This window comes from Ornithodoros turicata, chromosome 2, assembly GCF_037126465.1.
Source record: "Ornithodoros turicata isolate Travis chromosome 2, ASM3712646v1, whole genome shotgun sequence".
NCBI classification, from domain to species: Eukaryota; Metazoa; Arthropoda; class Arachnida; order Ixodida; family Argasidae; genus Ornithodoros; species Ornithodoros turicata.
Window position 1 is genome coordinate 129,435,924 of NC_088202.1, and position 23,371 is coordinate 129,459,294.

A 23,371-nucleotide genomic window follows, 5' to 3' on the forward strand; every position below is an offset into this window, starting at 1 on the left:
CGTGATCCCATCCGAAGGCGTAGTGGAAGGACGTCGCCTTTCGCATCAAACCTCATCCACAGCTGCGGAACCCTATGCCATACTTAACTGAAAATTCTAGCATCCGCATCTAGCATCTCTTTTTGTTACTTTGCATTGAACATATTCTCTATAGCTAATCCGTACCGTGGATGTGTTAATGGCTTATAACCTTGTCTATGAAGCAGGGTTAATGGGTCTAATGGTTTCCAGCTCATTGCGGTGTCGAAGGGAATGAACAGGCAGACAGCGCCGCAGAAGCAGCTCTCTCGTCTCGGAGACAGACGCGTATTGCGCTGCTGAGAGGAGATCGTCGTTCCGTACTTCGACACCTCGTGACTCCCATGGCTACCAGCCAATGGACCCCTGACATTCTCCCCCAGCCATGCTCAGCAGAGTTGATCCAGTGCTCACTTTCCGCATGCCTCGACATACCTCTCGTCAAGATGCCGCATTAGTTCATCGAATGAGCCTCGATGTGGCTTTTACAGCGCAGTGGCGTTACCGCTTGAGACAAGTTGACTCTCCCCAACGCAGTCACTGCGGTGCTGTAGAAGATCTAGAGCACATTCTTCTCCATTGCCCACACTACCAACCTTCCCGAACCCTACTCCCCGGATCCCTTAACGAGCTAGACTCTCGCCCCCTCTCTCACAAAATTGCTTGGTCCCTGGCCACATCCAGCCCACGGACGCTCTGCCCTCAAAGCTCTCTTCACATTTCTGGATACCATCGGACTTCGATCCTTATTGTGAAAGGGCTCACTATTTCATTCCCCGCATCACCACCAGCAATGGGGTAGAGCACCGCCCCTGGCGATGAAACTCCCCATTCATCATCTCGTAATAAAGTTGTTGTTGGTACAGTACAACACTATTAAAACCACAAAAGAAACAAAGAACCTAAAGTACGTGCCTGGACGTGACTATATGTATAGTTCCATTCAACGTTCCACATGTGACAACAGCGCATGCACTGCAGTACACAAATAATACGTATACAGTATAACGAAATAAAATAATTACCCGGCAGACATTTTCTAATATTCAAGTCCGAATTTGCGGACCAACACAGCCAGGAGCCCGAGAGGTTCTCTTCTAGGTTTCAAGGAACACCCGTGGAAGACAGTCACGTCTGCCTTTCTTGCCCCGACACTCTCCGCCAGAATGTAAGTCATATAGAGGTCTTCCGCTGGTATAATCGGGTTCTTAGCCACAGCGTAAAACATGGGGCGTACAACTTCCTGCGTCATCAGATACACGCATCCTGTCAAGTACCCTGCACCAGAGCAGTCAGTCGGTGCTTCACTGTCTTCAGAGGGCTGTGTGCATGTTTGGCCGTTCAGGCTCACCAGGTTCCCGAGTAGTTGGTAATGGGCGGAATATTTTTTAAACGTGCCGTAGGACAAGCGCAGAGACTCCGCAGAGAGTCGCCCATCGTTGGAAAGCTTGATTACGAACTTCGCATTCCTACAGTACGTCATTACCCACTTGAGGATCATGACGCTAACAAGGGTGGCGTTTTCGGGCGTGCCAGAAAAGTCTCCCAATACAATATCTTGAAAGTAGCTTTGTTCTTCGTGAAGCTCTTCCATGGGGTAACGGTGATTCGGACGTCCCATAAAAAATAATCGTCGGACGGTGGCGTTTGGAAGAAGAAAGTTTCCTACCGACGACCGTAGCTGCTGCCTGTCCACCAGGTTTTGAGGTTCAGAGTTCGTAGCAACCAAGTAATGTAATGAGGTGGACTTGCAGGCGCCTGGTACGTTGAAGATGTATTTGTAAGGGAACACGTTGTTTGCTCGCTCATTGAGGCGGCGCGGTGAACCGGCCTCCGGAAGGGTGTTGAGGAAGAATGTGGAATGCGGGGAACATCGGTTACAGTCCTCTGCCTCTGACGAGCCTTTACAGCAATGGCGTGTTCTCTTGGGTCGCTGGATGTATTGTTGAACCTCCGCTAGGGACACGATTGCGAAGACGATGAAGACTGCCGCGATCTGAGGGAGACAAACGAGGTATGTCAAAGATCTTACCACTGCGTTGTGAAATGCACAGCTCAATGGAAACACCTCCAGAACGTATTAGAGGTAGTTTAAGTTGCAATAAACGCGGCAACGTACATAAGCATTGCACTGTCTTATTTTGGAAGAACGCTGCGATGCTCCTCGCCACAAATCGTTCGGGCACATTAAGGCAACTAGAAAAAAAAAAAACAAGAAAGAAAAAAAAAGAAAAAAAAAGGAACTGTAGTGTCGTTTAGTGCTTCCAATCTTAAGTAATAAAGTTTAAAATCAAGAAACTTACGAAGACAGAAACGCTGGGGGGGGGGGGGGGGGGGGGCAGGGCAAGGCATAGCCATATTGCACTGCGGTGCATAGACGCGCGTTACGCCACCCTTATGATTTCGATACAATATACGCTAAATGCAACGCTGAAAACTTGCTTGCTTTGGTTCTGCACTACTTTGAGTGTAGGGAAGACATATTGTATTCGTTGACGGCTATATCAACTTCCACGACGTAGTGACGCACTGCGTCATGCATCCGAGCCCTAGAAATACAACGAAAATCACCTTTCGTTTAACTAGTCGTTTCCAGAGGATTCTACAACGTTGGCAGATTAGGAGGACCTTCATATTCCAAAACATGGGGTTGTGGTGAAACGTTAGTATCTTCTTTTGCTCCTTCTTCTTCTTCCTCCGTCTCTGGCTGTCGCTCACCAAGCGAGGTCAGATTGGCCAGGGCTAAACTATTGGCTAAACGTGACCTTGTTTCCTAGCCATGGTCGATGGGGATGACGAATGTGTGCGCACATACAGAATTCCTTCCTATCTGTTCTCCATCCACAAAGGGAGATATAGATGATTCTTCTACTTCTATAGATGTGGTGCACAGCCAGAATGAAGATTGGCCACGGCTAAACTTTTGCACTTTGTCCTCATACACGCAGTGGCCGTGAACCACGAAGAAAATATACTGAAGTCTCACTGAAGTTAGTTACACTGAACTGTCTTCTTCTTCTTCTTCTCTTTCTGGCCTTGAAGTTATTCTTCCTCCTTCTTCGTCCTCGGTCCTCTTCCTTCTTCTAGTTACCTTGGCTGGTTGGAGATAGCTGACAGTGATTAGTCTTTTTTTTTTTTTTATAAATTCTGCACATCCGAAGGTTGTTCAACGAGCGCTGAAATAAGCACATGACACTTACGTTTAGCGCCCTTCGCAAAAGACGTCTCCCATTTCGGGGTTTACCTAATGTCATCTGGATAGCTGTCTTGTGGTGGCAAATGGTTTGCCGGATACGTTGTCGAGGTACACTGGACCGATCCGTAGTTACATCAAGTGAGGCACACGAAAGCAGGGCTTCGTCGATGGAAGAGTCTCTATACAGACTTCTGTGAGACTATAGTTCCGTTTCACAAGGGGATGAGCAAATTCTGAGGCGTTAATTTGGGGTAACCAATTATTGCAGCTTAAGTTAATGGAGTTTGTAATCTATAGGCCTCTTATACACCGGAGACTTTGCGAAGGGATTGCTATATTGAGCTTGTACTGCATCATAATTTAGTCATACGGTTACGTTAACCCAACACGTTAGTGCTTATACACCTTTAATGCGCTTGATTTGTCGCCAAGCTTGTTACACAAAATATGAAATAAAAAACATGTTGGCGCACGGTCAACAATAATCATCAACACGGCCCAAAAGCGAAGGCACGCTTGAACACGGAAGTCCAATCCTCATCCTTAACCAGTTAGCTATTCCGCGCGTTGATATCCTCCTCTTCAGGTAACATCCATGAACATGCACGAAGTCTACCCTTCGAGCACCGACGCTATCTGCTAGGAGGTAGGTGACGTAAAGTTCATGTGCAACAGGAAAAACCGGATGGTGAACGGCAGCGCTGTACAGGGAACGCACAATGTGCCCTGTCATGACGTACACGCACCCGGTAAGATACCCCGGACCGGCGCAATACTTTAGTTCCCCGCCAGATAGTACATCGCAGGCTTGTCCATCCAGGGTTACAAGTGATCCGAAGAAGTCGAACTCCGAGGAGTATTTTTTCAATAATCGGTACGTCGAACGCAGAGCCTTCGCGTCAGTTCTGCCGCTGTCGGACAGCCTAACTATGAACTGTGCATTAGGACAGAATTCAACTGTCCACTTCAGTATCATGACGCTGACCAGAGTGGCATTAGCCGGTGTAGCAGTAAAATTGCCTATGACAACGTCTCCGCGCTTCGATTCGTCTAGGATTTGACCCAGTAGAGGTTCATTGTTGGCTGGAACACCCATGAAGAATATACGCCGTATGGTGACGTTGCGCCAACGCGGACCTCCAATGGCCATCCGCAGTATCTGTCTGTCCACCAAGTTATGTGGCTCGGAATGGACGGCGATGAGGTAGTGCAAATCATCCACCTTGCATGCGCGAGGTGCGTTGACGGCATAGTCGATAGAGGAGACATTGCCTTCTGAGCTGTAGTAAGGCATGGAACCAGGTTTGGAACAGTTTGTGCAAGGAGCTTCGAATCTCGGAGGACAGCGGCGACAGTTCGGTGGAAGTGGAAAGAGTGTTCCGCAGCAAGGCAATCTCTCTCCTTGCCGATTTAAGATGGACATAACCCCGCTGAGGAACAGTACGCAGGCTACGAGTACCAGAACCTGCATCATAAGAGAATATAATCATTGTTATAGTGCATGCAGAAAATTAAAGTTCGATTGCTTATGAAGCGTAAAAAGTTGGGTACTACCTCTCGTTTCACCATGCGCCGTACCAATGCTCGTAGTACTTGACGACGTCGAGTCATCTTGTTCAATATAGAGTTAAAAAGTTGCCCGTGAGCGCCAGGTTGCTAATCATAATTAGAGGGAAGCAGAACGTTCCAGAATGCAACACTGTTCTTCGGCTTCCTTGGAAAATGGCTATCGATGTTCGCCTGTTCTTCTTCTTCTTCCAATGAGATAATGGCCGTGAGCCACTAAGGGAGATTGGCCAGGACAAAAGGGGCGTGAGATGTTTGTTTATGTCTGTGCAGTAATGATGGGAACTAAGGCCAAGTCGGATCCAAGTATCTTATGACATATATGACATGTGATGACTAATGCAGGAACTGGATATGCACGTATGTAGGAATATGCGTATGACGACTATACAGGGCCAAAAGGATGGCTGTATGAATGTGTGTGTACGTGAAAGTGTGTGAGTGTAGGAAGGAAGTGACTAGAAGCGGTTGGAGAGCACGATGTAGGATGCAAGACCCGCTACCACAGCCCTATGACAGAGCGCAGTGTGTGATGCTCCGAGCGACAACACTGACGCCAATGAGAGTGGGGCTCCTAACAAGCGTAAGGGTGTCCAGATATATCTGCGGCGTAATTGGCCGAGCTGAGAGCAGGTTAGCAAGAAGTGTTCAGTTGTTTCATCCTGGCCACAGTGGGAGCAAGCTGGGGACAAAGACCGTCCAGCACGGTGGAGGTAAAAATTTAGCGGCAGCGCCAGGCATCGAGCTCTCGTCACCTGTCGTCGCCTATTAAATGAAGGACAGAAAGTGTGAGGAAGAAGAAGAAGAATGTTGGAGTTGGACGGACTAAAAATAATGTACCTATGTACCTAAAAAGAAGAATGTACCTAATGGCTATTCTTAGCTTTGGCGGGCTGGAAGGTTCTACATGAGGAAGAAGAACACTTTTTGCTCATCTGTTCTCATTTTGGCCAACTACACCAGAGGTATATCTGGACCCCTTTGCGTTTGTTAGGAGCCCCACTTTCATTAGCGTTAGTGCTGTCTCTCGGAGCATCCCGCACTGCGCTCTGCAATAGGTCTGTGGTAGCAGGTCTCGTGTCGTACATTGTGCTCCCCAACCGCTTCTAGGCACATTCTTCCTACTCTCATACACTTTCACGTACGCACACTGGTACATACATGCGTACCTACTTGCTCATGCATAGACATCATACATCATATACATATATGTCGTAAGTACGCGCGTCTAACCTGGCCTTACATCCCATCACTACCACACTGACATAATTACGCCCTTTTTGTCCTGGCCAATCTCCCTTAGTGGCTCACGGCCATCCTTTCATTGGAACAAGAAGAAGAGGTTTTCCTTCAGCTGCGATTATTAAATTATTCCATTCAACGGATAAAAGGGATTGAAGTGGTCGCAATTATCCGCAGTCCTGCCCTGCGGCAAGTGCAGCATGTAGCCACACGTGTAAACCTACTCCCAATTATTATTATTATTATTATTATTATTATTATTATTATTATTAGTATTATTAAATAAAAAAGCATGCATTTGCATCGATATGAACCAGCATCCCAAGTTTCACTGCAACTGGCACGTAGAAGATTGGCTTGCAGCCACCGCAACTGATTCGGTGCTGGTGGCAATGGAACTGCTTGCCGTAGATGACCACGCTGAGGCGGGCAGCTCTGCTCCTCTTACGTTCCCTTAGACGGACGCCCATGCTGCTCAACTTTTACCTTTTGACTAGTTGTTGTGACTGTATACTGTGCGATGCTCGGAGTATGTTTCCTGGGACAATACGTACGAGCGTTCCCAGGGTGTTTCCCAAGAGGGGCAAAGTGCGCAACCCCCCGCCTCTCTGACGGACGCTGCGAACTGTATGGTTGTTCAGCGGTTCATATCATTATGGCATCTGAGAGAAATCGATGACTGCCTCTGAATAAACAGTACACAATTTTCCTGTGTCGGGGGTAACTCGTTACTGTATAGCTAATCTACTTTTTTTTGTAACTTTTAACTTAAAAGGGCCATGAAAGGATGGATACATATTTGACAAGCCCACAATCATGTTCAATATGTTCCTCTGTACTAATTAATGCATTCACCCTGTGAAATATGAAATTGAAAATCTTCAAATAGCTAAAAAATATCCGATAACCACGGCCGTGAACGGCGGCTGCTACTACCCAGAGTTCGAGGTAACTCGTTACTGTATAACTAAGTTCCTTTTTTTGGTAACTTGTAACTTAACTCGGTACTTTTGCGCCGTGGTAACTTTCAGAGGAACTCGTTCCTTTTCCAGGTAACTTTGCCAAAGTAAGTTAAGTTCCAAGTTACTTTTAATTCGCTTTTCACGTCACGTCCCCATATTTTCTTGGTTTCTCTCCGGTTCCTTCATGGCATTTTTTTGCCATAAAACGTGATATTCAATCAGTGACAGTATTTTATTCAGGAAGTAAGAACCGCTGCCATTGAAATGAAGTTGAAGCATTGTACACCCACAGGGAGTAAGATGCAAAGCGGGTGACACAAACGAAAACGATCTAAGCGTGTTGCGCTCACGGTAGCCATCTTGAATTTAATTAACGACTTGCTACGGCGGGGCGCCACCGTCGCGGTTTCCGTGGATGACCCCGTTAGGGAGAACCGCGCGCGATTCTCCCGACTGGACCCTTTGACCTTGAGTCTCTTCTGTATGCCACCGTACCCGGTGTTTATACGTGTGTAGAAGGGAGCATTGTCTCGTAAAAGCCTTCTGAAACTGTCGTGCAAGACTGCGAGTTGATTTTTGGTGCTTTCGTGGTTTGAGTAGCACGGGGGTAGCTGCCGCGCGCGTAGCGTGTGACGAAGACTGTGCAAAATACAATATATTTGAGATATAAAAAAATATATATCTCAAACGCAAAATGGTCAAACAACCGTCATAAAAAATGGACGCAAATACTAAATAATTGCAGTCAGCTTTGAAGAGTCTGTTCACGTGCCAATCGGTAGCAGTTTTATCTCAATACAGCTTACAGAAACAGGATTTCTTGAAATTAATTATGAAATTACCACTTCTGTTGAAACTAGAAGTTCAACTCACAGTACGCACTCAAAATGATAAGAATCAAAGGAATGGCATAACCGAAGTAAAATAGGGAAGTCGACAATTATACGCTATGTAACCTGTCCGTATTCCGCATAGTAGCGGCCGTGACTAGTAGGTGAAGATAACTTTTTTTTTTCTATTTGGCTGCGATTCGTGTTATCGCTTTGTGAGATGACGAGAGGTGTGATGTGTAAAGAGGGAAATAAAATGCGGGGGGAAAGCAACAAAATTGACAGGCAAAAATATATTTCAATATATCTAGCGGTATCACATCTCGGGAGGCCCATGACTGTACAGGCCGCATTGTTGCAAGACACAAGGAAGCAAATTCACCAAAACAGACCCACAGCGACTACCTAGGCAAAGAAATGCTATGTGTGAATAGTCATTTTAAAATGGAATTGAATACGAATAAATTAAGCTACTCGTTGAATTACCGTAATTGGATACATATACAACATATATTGGAATACAAACATGTACGGTACGTATATGTATGCGTAAGTATAGCGCTTACTCTTTTTTTGTTCTCCATGTGCCGGGTCTCTTCAAATATATTCAATTTAGTAGAAGCATCAATTCGATTTGGAATTCGAACATTGAATTCCATATTTGATTAGGAAATGGAATAGGATATACGATTACTCGCTTCGGTGCTCAAAAACCCAAACATTCACACCGTCCTATGTATGGTGCTGCCTGCAGCGTCCATGCCATGTGACGTACAGTGTGCAAAAAATGAATTCCTCTCAAATGCAAGATGACGAAACAATCATAATAAAAAAGACATTGTAGTCAACAGCTTTTTGCTGTGAAGTTGCTTGTTTATGTGTTTTCACCTTTATTTCTATTATTTCAGCTTGAAATTATTTATAAAATTACCCTATGGAACCGAGCAGTCACGGAAATGGCATACTGGCATACACTGCGCACGGAAACTGACCAGCATCAATGCCCGTAATACGGAAATGGCATAAACGAAGCAAAAATAGGGAAATTGCGCGTTTTACTCTTAGACCTGTCTGTATTCCGCACGGCAGCCGCGGTGACAGTACCACAATGGGCAGTGCTGTAGTCGCTAATCGCTATACATGATTTTCATTAGCTGAGGAGCGGATGTGCTACGTTTCTAACCACTAGCGGAAAAGTAATTTCCGCCACAAAGCTTGGCAGCGGATTCGATGCTGCTACAGCTACTTTGTCGCTATTTCAGTGGGAAAAATGGAAAGAAGTATACCGTATCTCAGGGCGTTCCACTTGGACAAGGCGGAGCCGTGTCTTTAGCCCCACAATCCAACATGATCGGGTGATATGGTGACATTTTTCAATTTCTGCGCCAACCTATTCTGTCTAGAATCCTGGTTTCAGGGCTGGTATCGACGATTTCCGTGCTCATTGCTCCAGATTATAGCAACATGTAGTCAAAAAGGGGTACGTGTTCGCCACAAATTCGAATACATAATTAGTAATTAGGAAGAGTGATATATCACACTATCGTTTAGAAATGAGTAGCGCCGCTTGTAATTGTGCTACTTTTTAGAGGAGTAGCGGGTAGCAGTAGTCCGCCACCTAAATTTGGTACTGGGCGCAGTTATTGCTTTATGTGATGGTAAGACGTGTGTCCTTTCTCAGAGTCAAGTCGCTGATTTCGCTACTTTAGTTCAGTCTTTTCCGCCGCGTTAGTTTGCAGTGAAGTGATTGAAGTGATCGTCCTTCTTGCGAGCGAACAGAGGATCCCTCATGTAAACTTCAGAGTTCAGTTCAAGAAATTGGTTTCCATAAACTGATTTCAAATAAAACAGCATCGCGTGGCGAAGGTTCCTCACAGCAAAATGCCTGCAACACCATGCCGTCCCCTTGTCTACAAAATGAATTTTATCCTGGTTCTTGGAGCACCCGATTCTTGAATTTGAACTTGTTCTTGGCGAGGAACGGCGCAATCGTGAATGACAGGGGGACGGCTCTTTCTCTTTCTTTTCTCTGGAAGGATGGGGAGGGGTAGAAGGGAGCATGGTACCTTGCAATTGTAAACAAGGAAACGGAGAGAAAGCAAACTGAACCCAACAGAGAAGTGTGTTTGAAAGACAAAAGAAGCGAAGAAGCTGACCCACAGCTACCTGTCGTGATGATGTGCCCTGGCTCCATACTCCAAGGGCGAGATTTTGCACGCACCCCTGAACGCGGTGTCTGCCGCACTTCTCATGTCGCTTCTCGAATTGGAACGCTGGCGAAATTTGCCTCGAACGGTATCTTTATTTTCGAAAGTAGCATGAGGTAGACATGTTTCAGATGGAATTATGCCTCTGTGAAAGCTGCAACGTTTACCTCAGTGGAGCGGACAACGTCACGACCGAGTTGTACGTAACACGTGAAGATCGATTACTCGTTTAGTGAATTTGTCTTCAATCAGTCTTCTGCGAGCAAGTAATTTTTCTAGGTAAAATGAATATAATTTTGAGTGATCAGTTACACGACGAAGTGATTACCGTATTTTCACGCGTATTAGCCGCACTGCACTTTTGGGTACCCTGGTCCCTGGTATGAAACACATGGAGCCGGACTTCCGTGCGTCGCAAGGCCAGCTCTTCGGGGGTCACTTCTCGGACCGGCTTGGACGCGTCACCAGCAACATGAACGCGCTTGACGACTCAGGCAATTCATGCAGGAGGCAGAGAAGCCCACCAGACCAGCCCACCACCACCACCAAAACCCCAAGACGGCAACACCAGCCTCGCGGCTCGGTCCACCCGTACAGGCGTGCTCGACCGACGGGTTCAAGAGATGCGCCCAATAAAAGACGACGTTGAAAAAATTCAAGCACTTTCGTCCGTGGTGGCTTCCTATCCTGGCTTGTATGTTTTGGGTGTTTCACGTATCTAGAATCCGAGCGCAGCGTGAACCGAAGGTCAGCGCAAGCTCAGCCGAGGAGGGGAACAAATCGAGCGCAACCGAAACGCTAACACCGGCCGGTTAGATATTTTGCCTGCGCGAACCACGTAGGGGCAGCGGATTAGGGTCAGCCAAGTAGCGACGAAGGAGCGAGCCCTCCGTGTTCGGCGGAAAATATGGAGGCCGGTTTTGAGCTGGAGTGCGTGCCAAAATTGCCAACGGATTTTGGGCATGTCAAGCATTTTTACGAGGATGATCCTGTCCGTCTGGAACGGGGGTTATTTCTCTTTACTCGGGATCGGAGGAACAACGACAGGGAAAGAACCAAACGCTGTCGTCAAGAGCCGTGTACTGTTGACTTTGATGACGTTATTTTGTCTGTGGGGCTATGCTTACAAACGAGAAAAAAAATGCAGAGTGTTCTTTTGAGGGTATTTTGATAAACTGTTTGCATGGTTTGAATGACAGGACCGTCACTACCGATAATTCGCTAAATGTCGTTGTGACATCTGAAGAATTGTTGCACGTAATGAGTACTTTTCTGGGCCTGTTTATAACTAATTACTTCAAACAATCCTTCACAGAGCACGCAGAATGTTGCAAAACCGCGGAACCCATACTGCAAACAAGTATATGTTGCAAGCAGTACGCTTTTCGTGTCACTAAACCTGATAAGACAGTACATAGCTGATATGTGTGATGGTGTTTGAGCAAACGTCGTGTGGCAACAGAAAATGCTCCAACCTCCGACACTTCCCCGTGGCGACCACGCTGCCCACGGCGCCGAGGATGGGCTCCATGCGGTTCGTAAGTCAGGGAGGTCAGAGAACCGCTACGTGATCACGTGATCAGCACATAGGAACCCGTGCCATCTCTCGGCAACCTCTTGCAACGCGAAGCTGCCGCTGGTTTCAAACGCGTACGGCAGATGGCGCTAGTCACCACATTTTCTGCGTTTCTGTGTACGATTTTGAACCACGCTAGTTTATTTATTATTCTTTCATTTGCGATAAAACTTTGAACGTCACTCCTGCTGATAATTACCCGCCCGCTGATCATATTTTCAGCCGAGAATAAGTACAGAATAGCCTTTTATGGCAAATGTAAAAGTAGCGTTTTTTTTCTTAAATTTGATAGGCAATAATCAATTAATGACGCTTTACGCGAGTAAAAACGTTCTTGACTTTCCTTTGCATACTGTGCAACGTCACTTTGAAAAAAGATTGACAGCGCTATCTCTTTTCGTGTTCGCATCATCCTTGATTGAAAAACACCAAAAATGGAAGATATGGTCGTCCTTCCCGCTTTATAACGCCACAGCTGATCATCACATAAAAAAACGAGCTCTTGGCTTAGCTTGCCCAAAGAACAAGCTCTCCAACGGTACCAACATATTTCACGTAAGTTGCCGAGAAGCCGTGTAACCTTTGAGTGAAAATGACACTTTTCGGGTGATGAGTGGGACCGTAGCCTTAATGCTATTTTGTCTGAAGTAACTTGGAAGTAACTCGTTCTTTATCTTAAGTCACTCAGTAACTGCGAGTTACGTTTCAGGCTGAAGAACTCCGTTATTAACTTACTTACATTTTTCACACGGTAACTGAACTCGTAACGAGTTCTTTTTGACGGGTAACTTCTCAATCTATGCTACTACCCGCCTGCGAGGTGAACTGGCCGTGACATCAACACAGGGGAGGTTGCCGATTCGCGGACGGTCTTTTGCAAGCAAGCCTGCAAACTTCCCCATGATATATGTTTTAATTTGACCCTGAGCTAAGATTGTATCTAATCGTTGACACAGAATCCTACTAGAAGTGCAGGGTGGTTGCAGATAAAGTAGCCCCACATGCATGCACGTATGGCGTTGTGGGGCTACTTTATCTGCACCCACCCTGTACAATGTAGCCATTGATTGTCAGAATGGTTACCGGAGCACAGTAGCCCGCCAAACGAACACGTTTTCCTCTCTGAGCTTCTTCTTCTTCGTCAGAAAACGTCTCTGTCAGTGGCTTTTTGGGAGTTGCTGCTGCTTCCGCCATCGCTGTTCCTCCATCGCGTTTCGCCGTATTCCTCCTGATTTCGAATAATAATGGTACCGTGATGTTACACGTAATGTTCTGTCTGCCTAGTGTGGCGACATGTCGCACATGCCGCAGGGTAACACTGCGGATAATTTGAACCACCTGGGGTTCTTTTGACGTGCGCCGGAAGTGTCCGACACACGGTGCTGGAAGCAACGTTTACCTCCACTCCATTGCTACACATTTTGACGGCAGATATGCCGTCTATACGACGCCTTCCTCTTCTTCTGAGCTCCAGTAACTCTTGATGAACTCGTTCCTTTTTAGGTAACTTTGTCCAAGTAACTTGGGGTAAGTCCCAACTTCCAAGTTTCTTTTGTTCACGTGCAGGTTTGTTCAAGTGACGCTCATCAAAGCCACGAGCAGTGTATTTACAATGACATATATAACCGTGCCCCCCCCCCCCACACACACACAAAAGGAAGAAAGCGACGACTTATGACGTCATAACGTCTACGCGGTCAGTCGAGGTCAGCGCCTGTGTTCTTCTTTGTGTGCGTGAGGGCTTTCTTCTTCTGTAGTCGGAACCTGTCCCTTCAAGGGGGGGGGGGGGCAAGGAGGATTTCAGTGTAGCGTGGGTGTTTCCCTGTGGGCAATGCTTCTTCAGAGGCCTGGACAGCTGACTAGCAGAAGGTAGTCTGAACCAATCAGCGAGCGCGAACAGCGTAGCGTGAGCGCAAGGTTACTACTCTCCACCACCGTTGCACACGATCGTTTCTTTTCTTTTTCTTTTTTGTTTTTGCGGTGTACTTTAAATTCAATCGACCTCTCCCTGTTTGTAAACAAATGACGTCACAGTGTTCGACAGCGCCACCAATTTGGTAGACTTGAACTACGCTCGAAGCTAGGGTCGAACAAGGTCGCGCAAGAAGGCCACGATCTTGAGGGAATTACGATGGTCTCTGAAGGGGACGCGACCTTCGGTCCTATTTTTCTTTTAATAGGAGGCAGCGAACAAGTGCCCATTCGTGGAATCCAGCCATCCTCTTCCGATTTGTTTCGGTTTCAGTTTGTCTACCAACGTCATGACATTTTTAGGGTAGATACCTATTTCTGCGATAATTATGGCTCTGTGGGGTGAATTACTTCTCATAGTGCATTTTACTGGCCTACTTAACAGTTGTACATAAAGAAAACAGGGTGCTAAAAATGACTTCTGTGCTAGTTTAATATGAACTGCAACGTAACAGGAAACCTCAACATATAGTCATATATCTAACAAGTTTCGTGCATTTTACGCGTAATTACTGTATTCCCAATTTCATTCTAAACCACCTCACTATCCCACGCGTTAGAGGTATCCTCTCGAGGTAACATCCACGCACACGAAGAATATCTGCTCTCCGAGCACCAGCGCTTTCCGCAAGCAGGTAAGTCACATAAAGTTCAGGTGCCACAGGAACGACAGGATTGCGAACCACAGCCTCGTACAGGGGGCGTACAGCCCGTCCCGTCATTATGTAGACACACCCGGTAAGATATCCCGGTCCTGGACAGTACCTCAGTTCACCGTTAGATAGGACTTCGCAGGGTTGTCCGTCGAGGTTGACTACTGAACCGAATAAGTCAAACACCCGAGAATAGGTTCTCAGAAATTCGTACATTGAACGAAGAGCCCTCGCGCTTGTTCTGCCACTGTCAGAGAGCCTGACTATGAACTGCGCGTTGGAGCAGAACGTATCAGTCCACTTGAGTATCATGATGCTAACCATTGTGGCGTTGCCCAGTGCACCAGAGAAGTTGCCCAGGACAATGTCACCGTATGCGGCCTCTTCGTGAATTCGGTCCATTGGGTACTCGCCATTGGCTGGAAGGCCCATAAAGAAGATTAGCCGTGTGGTGAAGTTGCGGTGAGATGAGCTTCCAACATCCGCGCGTATTAATTGCCTGTCAACCAGGTTGCGCGGTTCGGAATGAACAGCGATGAGATAGAGTAAAGATACCACGTCACAGGCACGTGGTCTGTTTATGGTGTAGCCGTAAGGGAAAGCGCTGTCTTGGGCGGTGGAACCATGGTGGGAGCAGTTCGTGCAGGTGCTCTCCAGTCGCGGTGGGCCTGTGAACCGCTCGGCATCTTGGTTCAAAGTAGATACGATCCCACTGAGAAATAGTACGAAGATGACGAGCACCAGGAGTTTCGCCTTAAAGGAATAAGTCAGCGATGAGTATATGCAGACTATTAAAATAAGCGTTATCGAAATTAAGAACTTCCTTCCCACCTTCTGTCTTAATAGACGCAGTGTCCACGCCCGTATCACTCGAGAGCATCCTGGTAATGTCATAACTCTAGGACATAGAAGACGACTCCAACGTTAATATCGAACAAGTGGAACAAGTATAGCTCACCATAGAACAAGAGCATGGAAAAACGAAGTGTGACTTCTTCTTCTTCTTCTATACCCCCAATAAGAATAATAACATTAAAGCGGCTCACAGCTTTTTTCCCCAGCTCCCCATTAAAATATTTTGATTTTGGTTTGGCTTGTTTCGGTTTTATTAGTAACGTAGCTAATAGCTACGTAGCAGTAGCTAAACGTGGCTTGCTAGTTATGGCTGATGAAGGTCTTGAATGTGTGCCTATGGCGGGCTAGTGTGCCACAGTGTATAGCAGTGTGACAGATGGATTTTCTTCGAAGCAACAAAGCCTATAAGGTCCAAAAATTGCACTTGTACGAATGTCCTTTGTATTAATCGTCGAACAAACCAAACATTTTGTAAAAGTTAAATACGAAAACAACATATACGCACAAGCTATGCGAACGACCGCTAACCGCACGTAGTTCGATGCCGACACGGGGGCACAGACAAATTCCGGCACAGCCCCCCTTTCCCCCTCCCCCTCCCCCTATTTCTATCTCGGAGGGAGAGGGGGGGGGGGTCTCGTAGGGATGTGTGCAACGCCCATGCATATCTGCTGCTTTTGTGGCGGTTTTCGTCTGTCTGGCCGGTATATATACGGTAAGGTGGTTTATGTTGAAGTCAGTTGAGCTATTTTGTTAATAGCAGTCAGAATAATCGCCTAAATTGTACCATAATTCGTTAACTGAATCTCCAAACCTTTGAGAAATGATGCACAAATTACTGTGGTGCTAAACCAGATATTTATTTCTTACGAGCCAATAATGACAGGCTTCATATTTGCATCAACTTACCCCACTCTATGGGTAAGTTAAGGACATCAAAAAATTAATGCCGGGTTTAAATTTTGTCTCTTGTTAGGGGCAGCCGAAACGGTCAGCCACGAGTAGTGTACATGGAAACACAGGTCGGTGACACAGCATCATATCCGTGAGGTCATATTTTATTAACCGAGGAGCAGAAATGAGCAAGTTGGAAGTCAATGTTCGCGAAAGTTACAGATGGGACAAAAAAAAGGCCCCCTCTTCTTCTTCCACCACTAGGTACAGTGGCCACAAGCCACACAGGGCGATTGCCCAGGGTTTCGTGCAGAGTAATCTCTAAAGACTCATGAGGCCCACGGCTTCACACGCGGGACAAGGAGGATGGTAGGATAGCATGATAGTAGAAGGAAGCCATAGCAGATGGTAAGAAAGGCGACCGCTCTCGACGCTATTTCAAACCGCATTTCTCGGTGTGGGAGGCTCCAAACGACAGGATGGCGCCCAGGGAGAAGGGAACTCTTTGTCTAGCCAGCGGCTGGGCAAGGTAGCTACCTCGACCACATCTGCAAAACAGCATCTCATGTGCACGTCTTTCTAAAAAGCCACGTGCAGAACGTCAACACGTTACCTCAGAGCCCAGACAACGGCTGTGCCCACCCTGGTGTCACAGACGAGAAAAAAATATTGCTAAGAAAATGCCACGCGAAAAACCCAAACTATCCTCAACTTGCCCCCAGTCTTGAAGTAGCCCCACTCTACCATATATATATATATATATTTTTTTTTTTTTTTTGAGGTGGTGGTGGAGGGTTGCTGAAAAAATCCCCGATTATAATGATCCAACCTGGACTAACCTTACCTGAACTCACTTTACCTCATCTACCTGATCGAAACCGGCTAAACCCTCCCCCCCCCCTTTGGCGCCCCCTGGGGCAGTTTCATTTAGCAGAGCCAAATGTTGAATGTAAAATGCCACGAACAGGCTCCACTATCCAGTGTAAACTGCCCCGAATGATAGTAAGGAAGCGAAGCCCATCCTGCTCAAAGGCAGCCAAAGAGCATTGCCGAAGGCAATCAAATATTGACAGTGCAATGGGAAATGTTCTGTTTCATTCTGCCCACGCAGTGGGTGCATATTGGGGTTGGGGACGTACAAGTTCCTGCACGATGAATGTAAACGTTGAGTGGAGGGGAAAGCACCGAAGGCGAGTCAAACAAATCTTCTTCTTCTTCTGTCCCATGTAGAATGGCCATGAGCCAGAAAAGGAGGTTTGCCAGGGCTATAGAACCGACTCGAGAGATAACAAGCTAGATGGTGAAGGTGATGGTGGAGGTGATGGAAGGCGCGATAATACTCAAGGGATGATGGGGGTGCATTGGGGATGATGATGACTGTGAGCTAAAAGCGGCGCGAGTGGAAAAGAAAGGCGAAACACCCGCTGCCACAGGAATATTCCAACTGGCATTATGAGAGGCTCAAACGAAAGGAGGTCTGACAGAGCCACAAATCTTGAGACAGAGGTCACAAATCAGAGAGACAAATCTCGGTCCGCCAGGTCGAGAGTCACATTCTGCTTCTTCTTGTTCTCAAGAGATGGCCGTGAGCCACTAAGGACAGGTCTTCTTCTTCCTTACAGGTATACTGGCCGGGACAGGCCTTCCAATTCTTCACCTCAAAGCGGCACATAACCTATTGGTACTCTGCATAGAACTCTCACAATAACTCCTCTGTGCCGACATATGTCGGCACAGTTCGCTTAGAAGTCGGCCCAGGACGCACTTTCCCCAGGGCGTCAGTCGTGACGTTGCCCATATCAGTGAGGCCGACAACGGCGAGCCCTTTCACCATCACCACCACCACCACCAACTCATCTCTCCTTATGATTTCTATGGTACTTGGCCACGGAGCATGGAGTCTTGCTGTGGCACTCCACAACCAGACCGGGATTTCCTCTGGGTTTTACTCAGACGCTGTCGCACCTATGTCGGCACAATTCCCTTAGAAGTCGGCCCAGGACCCACATTCCCCCAGGGCGTTATTCGTGACGTTGCCAACCCCTGTGAGGCCGACAACGGCGAGCTCTTTCATTAGCACCACCACCACCGCCACCACGAAACTGGGAGATGACCCGGGTTCGAATCTGGACGCCGGCTGTGCTTGTCTGGGTGCTTTCCCTGTGAAGTCGGCCCAGGGCGCACGAAACCCTCCTGCGGTAGTCGTGACCATAGTGGTCGTGACGTTGCCCGAGTGAGCGTGGCCGACTACGGCAAGCAATTCCGCCCCCACCACCACTGATGAAGAGCTACGCGTAAATCTACTCCAATTATCTTTCTTCTTTTTTGACGACGAGGGGTGACGAAGGGTATGGAAAAGGAAAAGATGTCAAAACAGAAGGACTACTGTGATATGAAGTGTGTGTTAGTGAAATGTGGACACCTGGGAAGATGCTAACAGTTGTGAGAGTGACTATAAAAGATAGAGTCCCAGCGTCTACGGACCTGCACCACTTCCCATTATGGGTCGGCCCAAATGATAACAAAAAGGTAAGAGCACAGCTGCTCAAGTCTGACGGATGCGGTTATAAAAGGAACACTTGAGCAAGAAGTGCTTTTTCTTTATTTCTTCTTCCTGTGCTCGTGTTAACTTTGAAATCTAGGTACACTGTAACTTTGCAAGCCACAATACTACGAGGAGTGTTCAAGTCAAACCGGGACTTTTAATTTTTCGCAAAAGTAAAATGAACTTACAGGCGAAAAATTAGTTTTCAAAGTAATCTCCAGCTGCACTAGTGCACTTGTCCCAGCGTTTCACGAGAGCTTGGATGACAGCAGCGTAGAAATCCTTACCGGCGCGTAGCAGCCATGATCGGACCGCATTCTTGACCTCGTCGTCGCAGCTGAAGTGGGGCCCCCAAGGAACGTCTTCCGTGGCCCGAAGAGATGGAAATCGCTGGGGGCGAGGTCTTGACTGTAAGGGGGATGTGGCAGCAACTCCCAGCCAGGTTCCTGTAAGGTGCGTGTCGTGAGATGCACGGTATGCGGACGTGCATTGTCCTGTAGGTAGGGGATTCCTTTGGTGATGAGGCCCGAACACTTGCTTCAGCGCTTATTGCTTATGCACATCCCTGAGAACCTGGAACTAATATGCATTATTAATGGTGGTACAACTGGGCAGAAAATCAACATGAACCAACGCCAGCCTTGTCCCAGAAAACCGAAACCGTGGCCATGACCTCACCCGCAGACGGGGTGCTTCGGAACTTCTTGAGAGCTGGCGAGCCCTGATGCTTGCACTGTTTTGATGCGCGTTTAGACTCAGGAGTGAAATTGTGCACCCACGTTTCATTGCACGCGATGATCCGATCAAGGAACGGCTGTCCTTCAGTGTCGAAACGGTACCTTAGCTCTTGGGAGATTTCCAGTCTCCTCTGCCGGTCAAACAGAGAGAGCTGCCTTGGAACCCAACGGGCACTAACTTTCCGAAACTGGAGGTGTTCATGAATGATAATGTTCAACGTTCCCACAGAAAGGTCCGTCTTTAGAGCCAGTTCGAGACATGTGATCCGTCGGTCCTTCAGGATCAGGCGCTCCACAAGATGGATGTTCTCAGGAACTCTGACACTGGCTCTGAGCCGTCCCGGCCGGGATCGTCCCGTACTGATGTACGGCCGTCTAAGAACCGTTTGCACCACTCAAACACTTTGCTGCGGCTAAGTGTATCGTGGACATACTGAGCCTGAAGCTTCTATGAATTTCAAATGACTTTACGCCTTCATTCACGAGAAGCTTCATGACAATTCGCTGTTCGATGTGCGCGCTCACCTCGTTGTCGGCCACCTTGTCCAGCACGTGTCTTCTATTTTGCACAAACTTTGGACCACCACGTGGTGAACGCGGAGGCCTGTCGCTTGTGAAACTGACGAAAAAGAAGTAGCGCGAACCATTTGTACACTCTGGAGACAGAAAGTCCCAGTTTGACTTGAACACCCCTCGTACATGCAGTCTTTTACTATACGCTAAGTGGAGTACAGTAATTAATAATCACGAATAAGATTTTGTCAGCAAAAATAGTGTATGTTGGTACCTTATTTTGGGGCTTTATTTAGTGTGACGTTTACATTTTCTGTTTCGAAATGATTATGCATTAATATAATATTAATTAATTAATTGTACACAATCGTATATGACCACACGATTTCGAAGTAACTGAACCGGCACTGTCGTACCCTCTGCATTACCCTTTCAGAGCCCATCTCTTGACCAGAGCGCAGAAAGGGATGTACATACTATACCGAATTGCCACGTTCAGATGATTAGTTGCAAACTGCTTTCTATATTTGGCAGCCATACCACTGAGCCACAGAGCGAACCTATTTTTCTCGCGGATAAATATTGCAAATCAAGATTTCTTATCTTTCGCACGTTCGGTAAGACACGCAATGACGTAACCGAAACCAAAACCGAAACCATCGCTCAGTCAGAGTCGCGTAAGCCTCAACGTCACCGACATTCATTTATTCCGCACTTCCGCATCCCATTCCAGAACAGCGTAAACACTGGAGCTGTTTCTGTTTCAGAATGTCTGCAGCTTTAGTAATTGAAGGCGATCAGATTATTCAGGATCAAAGTGCAGAGTTGAAAAAGGACGCACTGGCAGATGAGGCAGATGCAACGCAAACCTTTCCAACAAGGGACAACCGGGACGCTCACAGCGAAACGGAAACAAGTCGAGCGGGTAATGGTGCTTGTCAGTGATGTATGATAAAATGTCGATGTGAACGATCATTAGAATCGTGAAACAAAAATTACTGCTAAGTCCAGTGCTGAGAAGATCTTTCCGAACCTCTCGCAGCAAGTGACAGGAAGAACCATTATTATATACCGTCGTCACTAATATGCTAACAGCTGTCACTGATCGACGGTTTATCCATCTCCTTGTACTTTCTACTACTGATTGGCATGAAACTCACAAACTTGCTTTTGTTTTTCTATACATTTGTCACATAATTACGAATGTATGTTTCTATACACAGAAGAGAAGTTCCATGCTGATCCTAGAGTCATTCAGAATCTTGCTGGTGGTGTATTAAAGGAGTACGAAGATGACTTGAAGAAGTTTCAATCCATATTGACAGACCTAACGTATGTATAGTTAGTCATGCTGAAGAGTCTCTTTTGCGACTGGAAGGAATCTCATTCTGAAAGTGGACTTAAGCAGGGATGGGACATGATGTTTTTTTTTTCTTCTTTCCTTTGCAGAAAGAACCAACGCCTACTCATTGACACAGTACAACAGGAAAATGGTCGTTTTGCAGAAATGCAGGAGTTATACAACCTTGAAGATATGGTATGAAATAATAAGACCACGTAGGCTGTCTGATTTCGAATTTGAAGTATAGCCATCAATACTGTACACCTTGTAGTTCCAGACTGCTAAACTCTATCATTCCAAGCTCGTCAAGATAAAAAAAGAAATGACAGAGCTATATCAGAGGTCCAGGAAACTGAAGGTATGTAAGATTCAGAACATTTTCCAGTGTCATGAATTGGAATCAGATGTGCCAAGTTCATTAGAGCAGTGACGTGCCTGCACCCACAGTAGAAGGCTGCCACAACAGAAACGAATAAGTGGTCCAGACCCTAACTAGAGGAAGCTGAACACGCATCTTGGTGGCTATGAAACGTTGATATATGTCATATTACCGCAATTAAGGGATTTTTGTTGAAGGTTGTTTGTTCCCGAGTTTGAGGGAAGAACGGATGTGCACACAAACTACTGTCTTCTCCCATTAGATTGGCTTCTAGCTTTGGCTGCCGAACCAATGGTACTATGTAATAATAGAGCACATCACAAGTAGATTTTCGAACTTCATTAACAGTGACTTCTCTTATTGCTTCAGTCATGCAACCATCTCTGTTGCACACCTGACTGTCTTCCCTTTGCCTAACAATGTATTCCGCTCCATCTCCAAGTCTCGGCAGCCATTTTGAGGCCTTCAGTTTGACGACACGCACACACATGACAAACCAACCTGCTGTCAGAATCTCATAACTACCTCACTGCACTCACTGTTCTTTTCAATAATCCTCGAAAATTGCTGCTATTCGTATTGTCATTGAGAGCTGTGCAGTTGACTGCCATGTTTGATGATAGGATGAAGGATGCTCGTAAAGCATATTGTGTTTCACCCACAGAAACGAGCCTTGAGGCTTCAGCAGCTGAAACAGAAAGAAGCGCTGCAACTAGAACAACAGAAAGAACGTGAGGAAGAACGAGAGAGACATCTCATGGCCAAAGTTGCTGTCAAACCAAGATCGTAACTGATCTTGCAACATTGTTCTGGAACCACTGAGAAGGTTTCACTCTGCAACAACGCGATGCGAGGACTATTTTCTCGTTGTGACTGTACCACACAGCTTTGCGAGGCTAACTTGATTTTACTGTCATATTGCTAGCTGTACGTGAGAGCATATTTATTTTTAGATGACAATATTTACAAATGTGTGTAGATATATTTTGTACAGGGTTAATGTTGAGTAGAACAGTTGTACTGTGTTGTAGCTCCTATGGACAAGAAAAGGTCAGGCCATTACGCAGCCCTAAGTGCAGACCATCTCATGTGTCTCATATTTCTGTATGTGCTTCTTGTGCCAAAGTTTCTGTACAGTTTTGCGACTTCCTGTCTTGCATACGCCGCGCTTGTCCTGTTACTTTGTCAAGCAACAAACGGGTCTTTGTTTATTGCACGATGCTGATTTGTGATAAATATGCCTTGTAAAGAGCATAGATCATAAACAGTAAGAATGCGGATAAATATCAATAATGAGCAGTAAATAACTTAAACTGATGTAATATGTTGTTAGCATAACTTTGGGTACTGAGAAGCATAAGCCTCAGCAGTTCACTTCCTAGTTAGAAACAGCAATAAAGGCAGTGTGGCAACATCATCAGTTGCTCAACTGTGACAAAGAACCAGCAATGGAAATTGCAACATCCGAAATTATTTTGACCGAAAAGCCACATTGAAAAGCTAGCCATGAAGCTAGAGCTTAACAATGGGTGCACCACCGCTTCTTGAAACAGGATTTGGATTTGCTGAGTGGGGTGTTGGAGCTTCATTCGGGGACACACAAACACCTGAATTCATTGACAACAGCCATGCATACACACACAAAATGTAGGGGGTCTGTAAAATATTGGAGAGCATTAGGAGTATGGGGGGGTTGTGAAAATCCCTGATTTTTGGGCAGTTGACTACTATGTGCAACAACAAATGTCTGGTTGGTTGTGGGCCACTTAGGGGTTAGACCACTGAAGTAGGTACAGTTATCCAACTTGATGACAATAACCACATTATAAATGGTTCAAACCCTCAACAAATATGCATAAAAAACAGTGTCCCGAGGCTAAACAAA

General features: G+C 46.4%; 4 protein-coding genes across 4 annotated transcripts; 1 reads left to right on the forward strand and 3 right to left on the reverse strand.

Moving 5' to 3' along the window:
* Nucleotides 1–939: 939 nt before the first annotated feature.
* Nucleotides 940–2,836, reverse strand: LOC135384040 (beta-1,3-galactosyltransferase 1-like). The gene is made up of 2 exons (XM_064613290.1): nt 2,590–2,836; nt 940–2,014 (listed from the first exon to the last, which is right to left on the reverse strand). Exons 1-2 carry the CDS (start codon nt 2,662–2,664, stop codon nt 1,058–1,060), a joined length of 1,032 nt encoding a protein of 343 aa, XP_064469360.1. The 5' UTR covers nt 2,665–2,836; the 3' UTR covers nt 940–1,057.
* A 746-nt stretch (nt 2,837–3,582) lies between these two features.
* Nucleotides 3,583–4,936, reverse strand: LOC135384038 (UDP-GalNAc:beta-1,3-N-acetylgalactosaminyltransferase 1-like). The gene is made up of 2 exons (XM_064613289.1): nt 4,769–4,936; nt 3,583–4,679 (listed from the first exon to the last, which is right to left on the reverse strand). The coding sequence occupies exons 1-2, from the start codon at nt 4,823–4,825 to the stop codon at nt 3,690–3,692; spliced, it is 1,047 nt and encodes a 348-aa protein (XP_064469359.1). The 5' UTR covers nt 4,826–4,936; the 3' UTR covers nt 3,583–3,689.
* A 9,063-nt stretch (nt 4,937–13,999) lies between these two features.
* On the reverse strand, nt 14,000–15,186 carry LOC135384041 (lactosylceramide 1,3-N-acetyl-beta-D-glucosaminyltransferase-like). The gene is made up of 2 exons (XM_064613291.1): nt 15,053–15,186; nt 14,000–14,974 (listed from the first exon to the last, which is right to left on the reverse strand). Exons 1-2 carry the CDS (start codon nt 15,113–15,115, stop codon nt 14,078–14,080), a joined length of 960 nt encoding a protein of 319 aa, XP_064469361.1. The 5' UTR covers nt 15,116–15,186; the 3' UTR covers nt 14,000–14,077.
* Nucleotides 15,187–20,481: 5,295 nt separating this feature from the next.
* On the forward strand, nt 20,482–22,906 carry LOC135384042 (biogenesis of lysosome-related organelles complex 1 subunit 6-like). The gene is made up of 5 exons (XM_064613292.1): nt 20,482–20,690; nt 20,989–21,097; nt 21,215–21,302; nt 21,379–21,465; nt 22,151–22,906. Exons 1-5 carry the CDS (start codon nt 20,534–20,536, stop codon nt 22,274–22,276), a joined length of 567 nt encoding a protein of 188 aa, XP_064469362.1. The 5' UTR covers nt 20,482–20,533; the 3' UTR covers nt 22,277–22,906.
* The last annotated feature ends 465 nt before the right edge of the window (nt 22,907–23,371 follow it).

What these genes read in the sequence shown, in the direction of transcription:
- LOC135384040 (XM_064613290.1), bottom strand. Translation starts at nt 2,664, where the DNA reads ATGTTTTGGAATATGAAGGTCCTCCTAATCTGCCAACGTTGTAGAATC. An exon ending in AACGACTAGTTAAACGAAAG is followed by an intron (nt 2,015 to 2,589) that starts GTGATTTTCGTT and finishes TGTCTCCCTCAG; the next exon opens with ATCGCGGCAGTCTTCATCGT.
- LOC135384038 (XM_064613289.1), bottom strand. Translation starts at nt 4,825, where the DNA reads ATGACTCGACGTCGTCAAGTACTACGAGCATTGGTACGGCGCATGGTG. An exon ending in GGCGCATGGTGAAACGAGAG is followed by an intron (nt 4,680 to 4,768) that starts GTAGTACCCAAC and finishes CTTATGATGCAG; the next exon opens with GTTCTGGTACTCGTAGCCTG.
- LOC135384041 (XM_064613291.1), bottom strand. Translation starts at nt 15,115, where the DNA reads ATGACATTACCAGGATGCTCTCGAGTGATACGGGCGTGGACACTGCGT. An exon ending in TGCGTCTATTAAGACAGAAG is followed by an intron (nt 14,975 to 15,052) that starts GTGGGAAGGAAG and finishes TATTCCTTTAAG; the next exon opens with GCGAAACTCCTGGTGCTCGT.
- LOC135384042 (XM_064613292.1), top strand. Translation starts at nt 20,534, where the DNA reads ATGTCTGCAGCTTTAGTAATTGAAGGCGATCAGATTATTCAGGATCAA. An exon ending in AACGGAAACAAGTCGAGCGG is followed by an intron (nt 20,691 to 20,988) that starts GTAATGGTGCTT and finishes TTCTATACACAG; the next exon opens with AAGAGAAGTTCCATGCTGAT. An exon ending in TATACAACCTTGAAGATATG is followed by an intron (nt 21,303 to 21,378) that starts GTATGAAATAAT and finishes TACACCTTGTAG; the next exon opens with TTCCAGACTGCTAAACTCTA.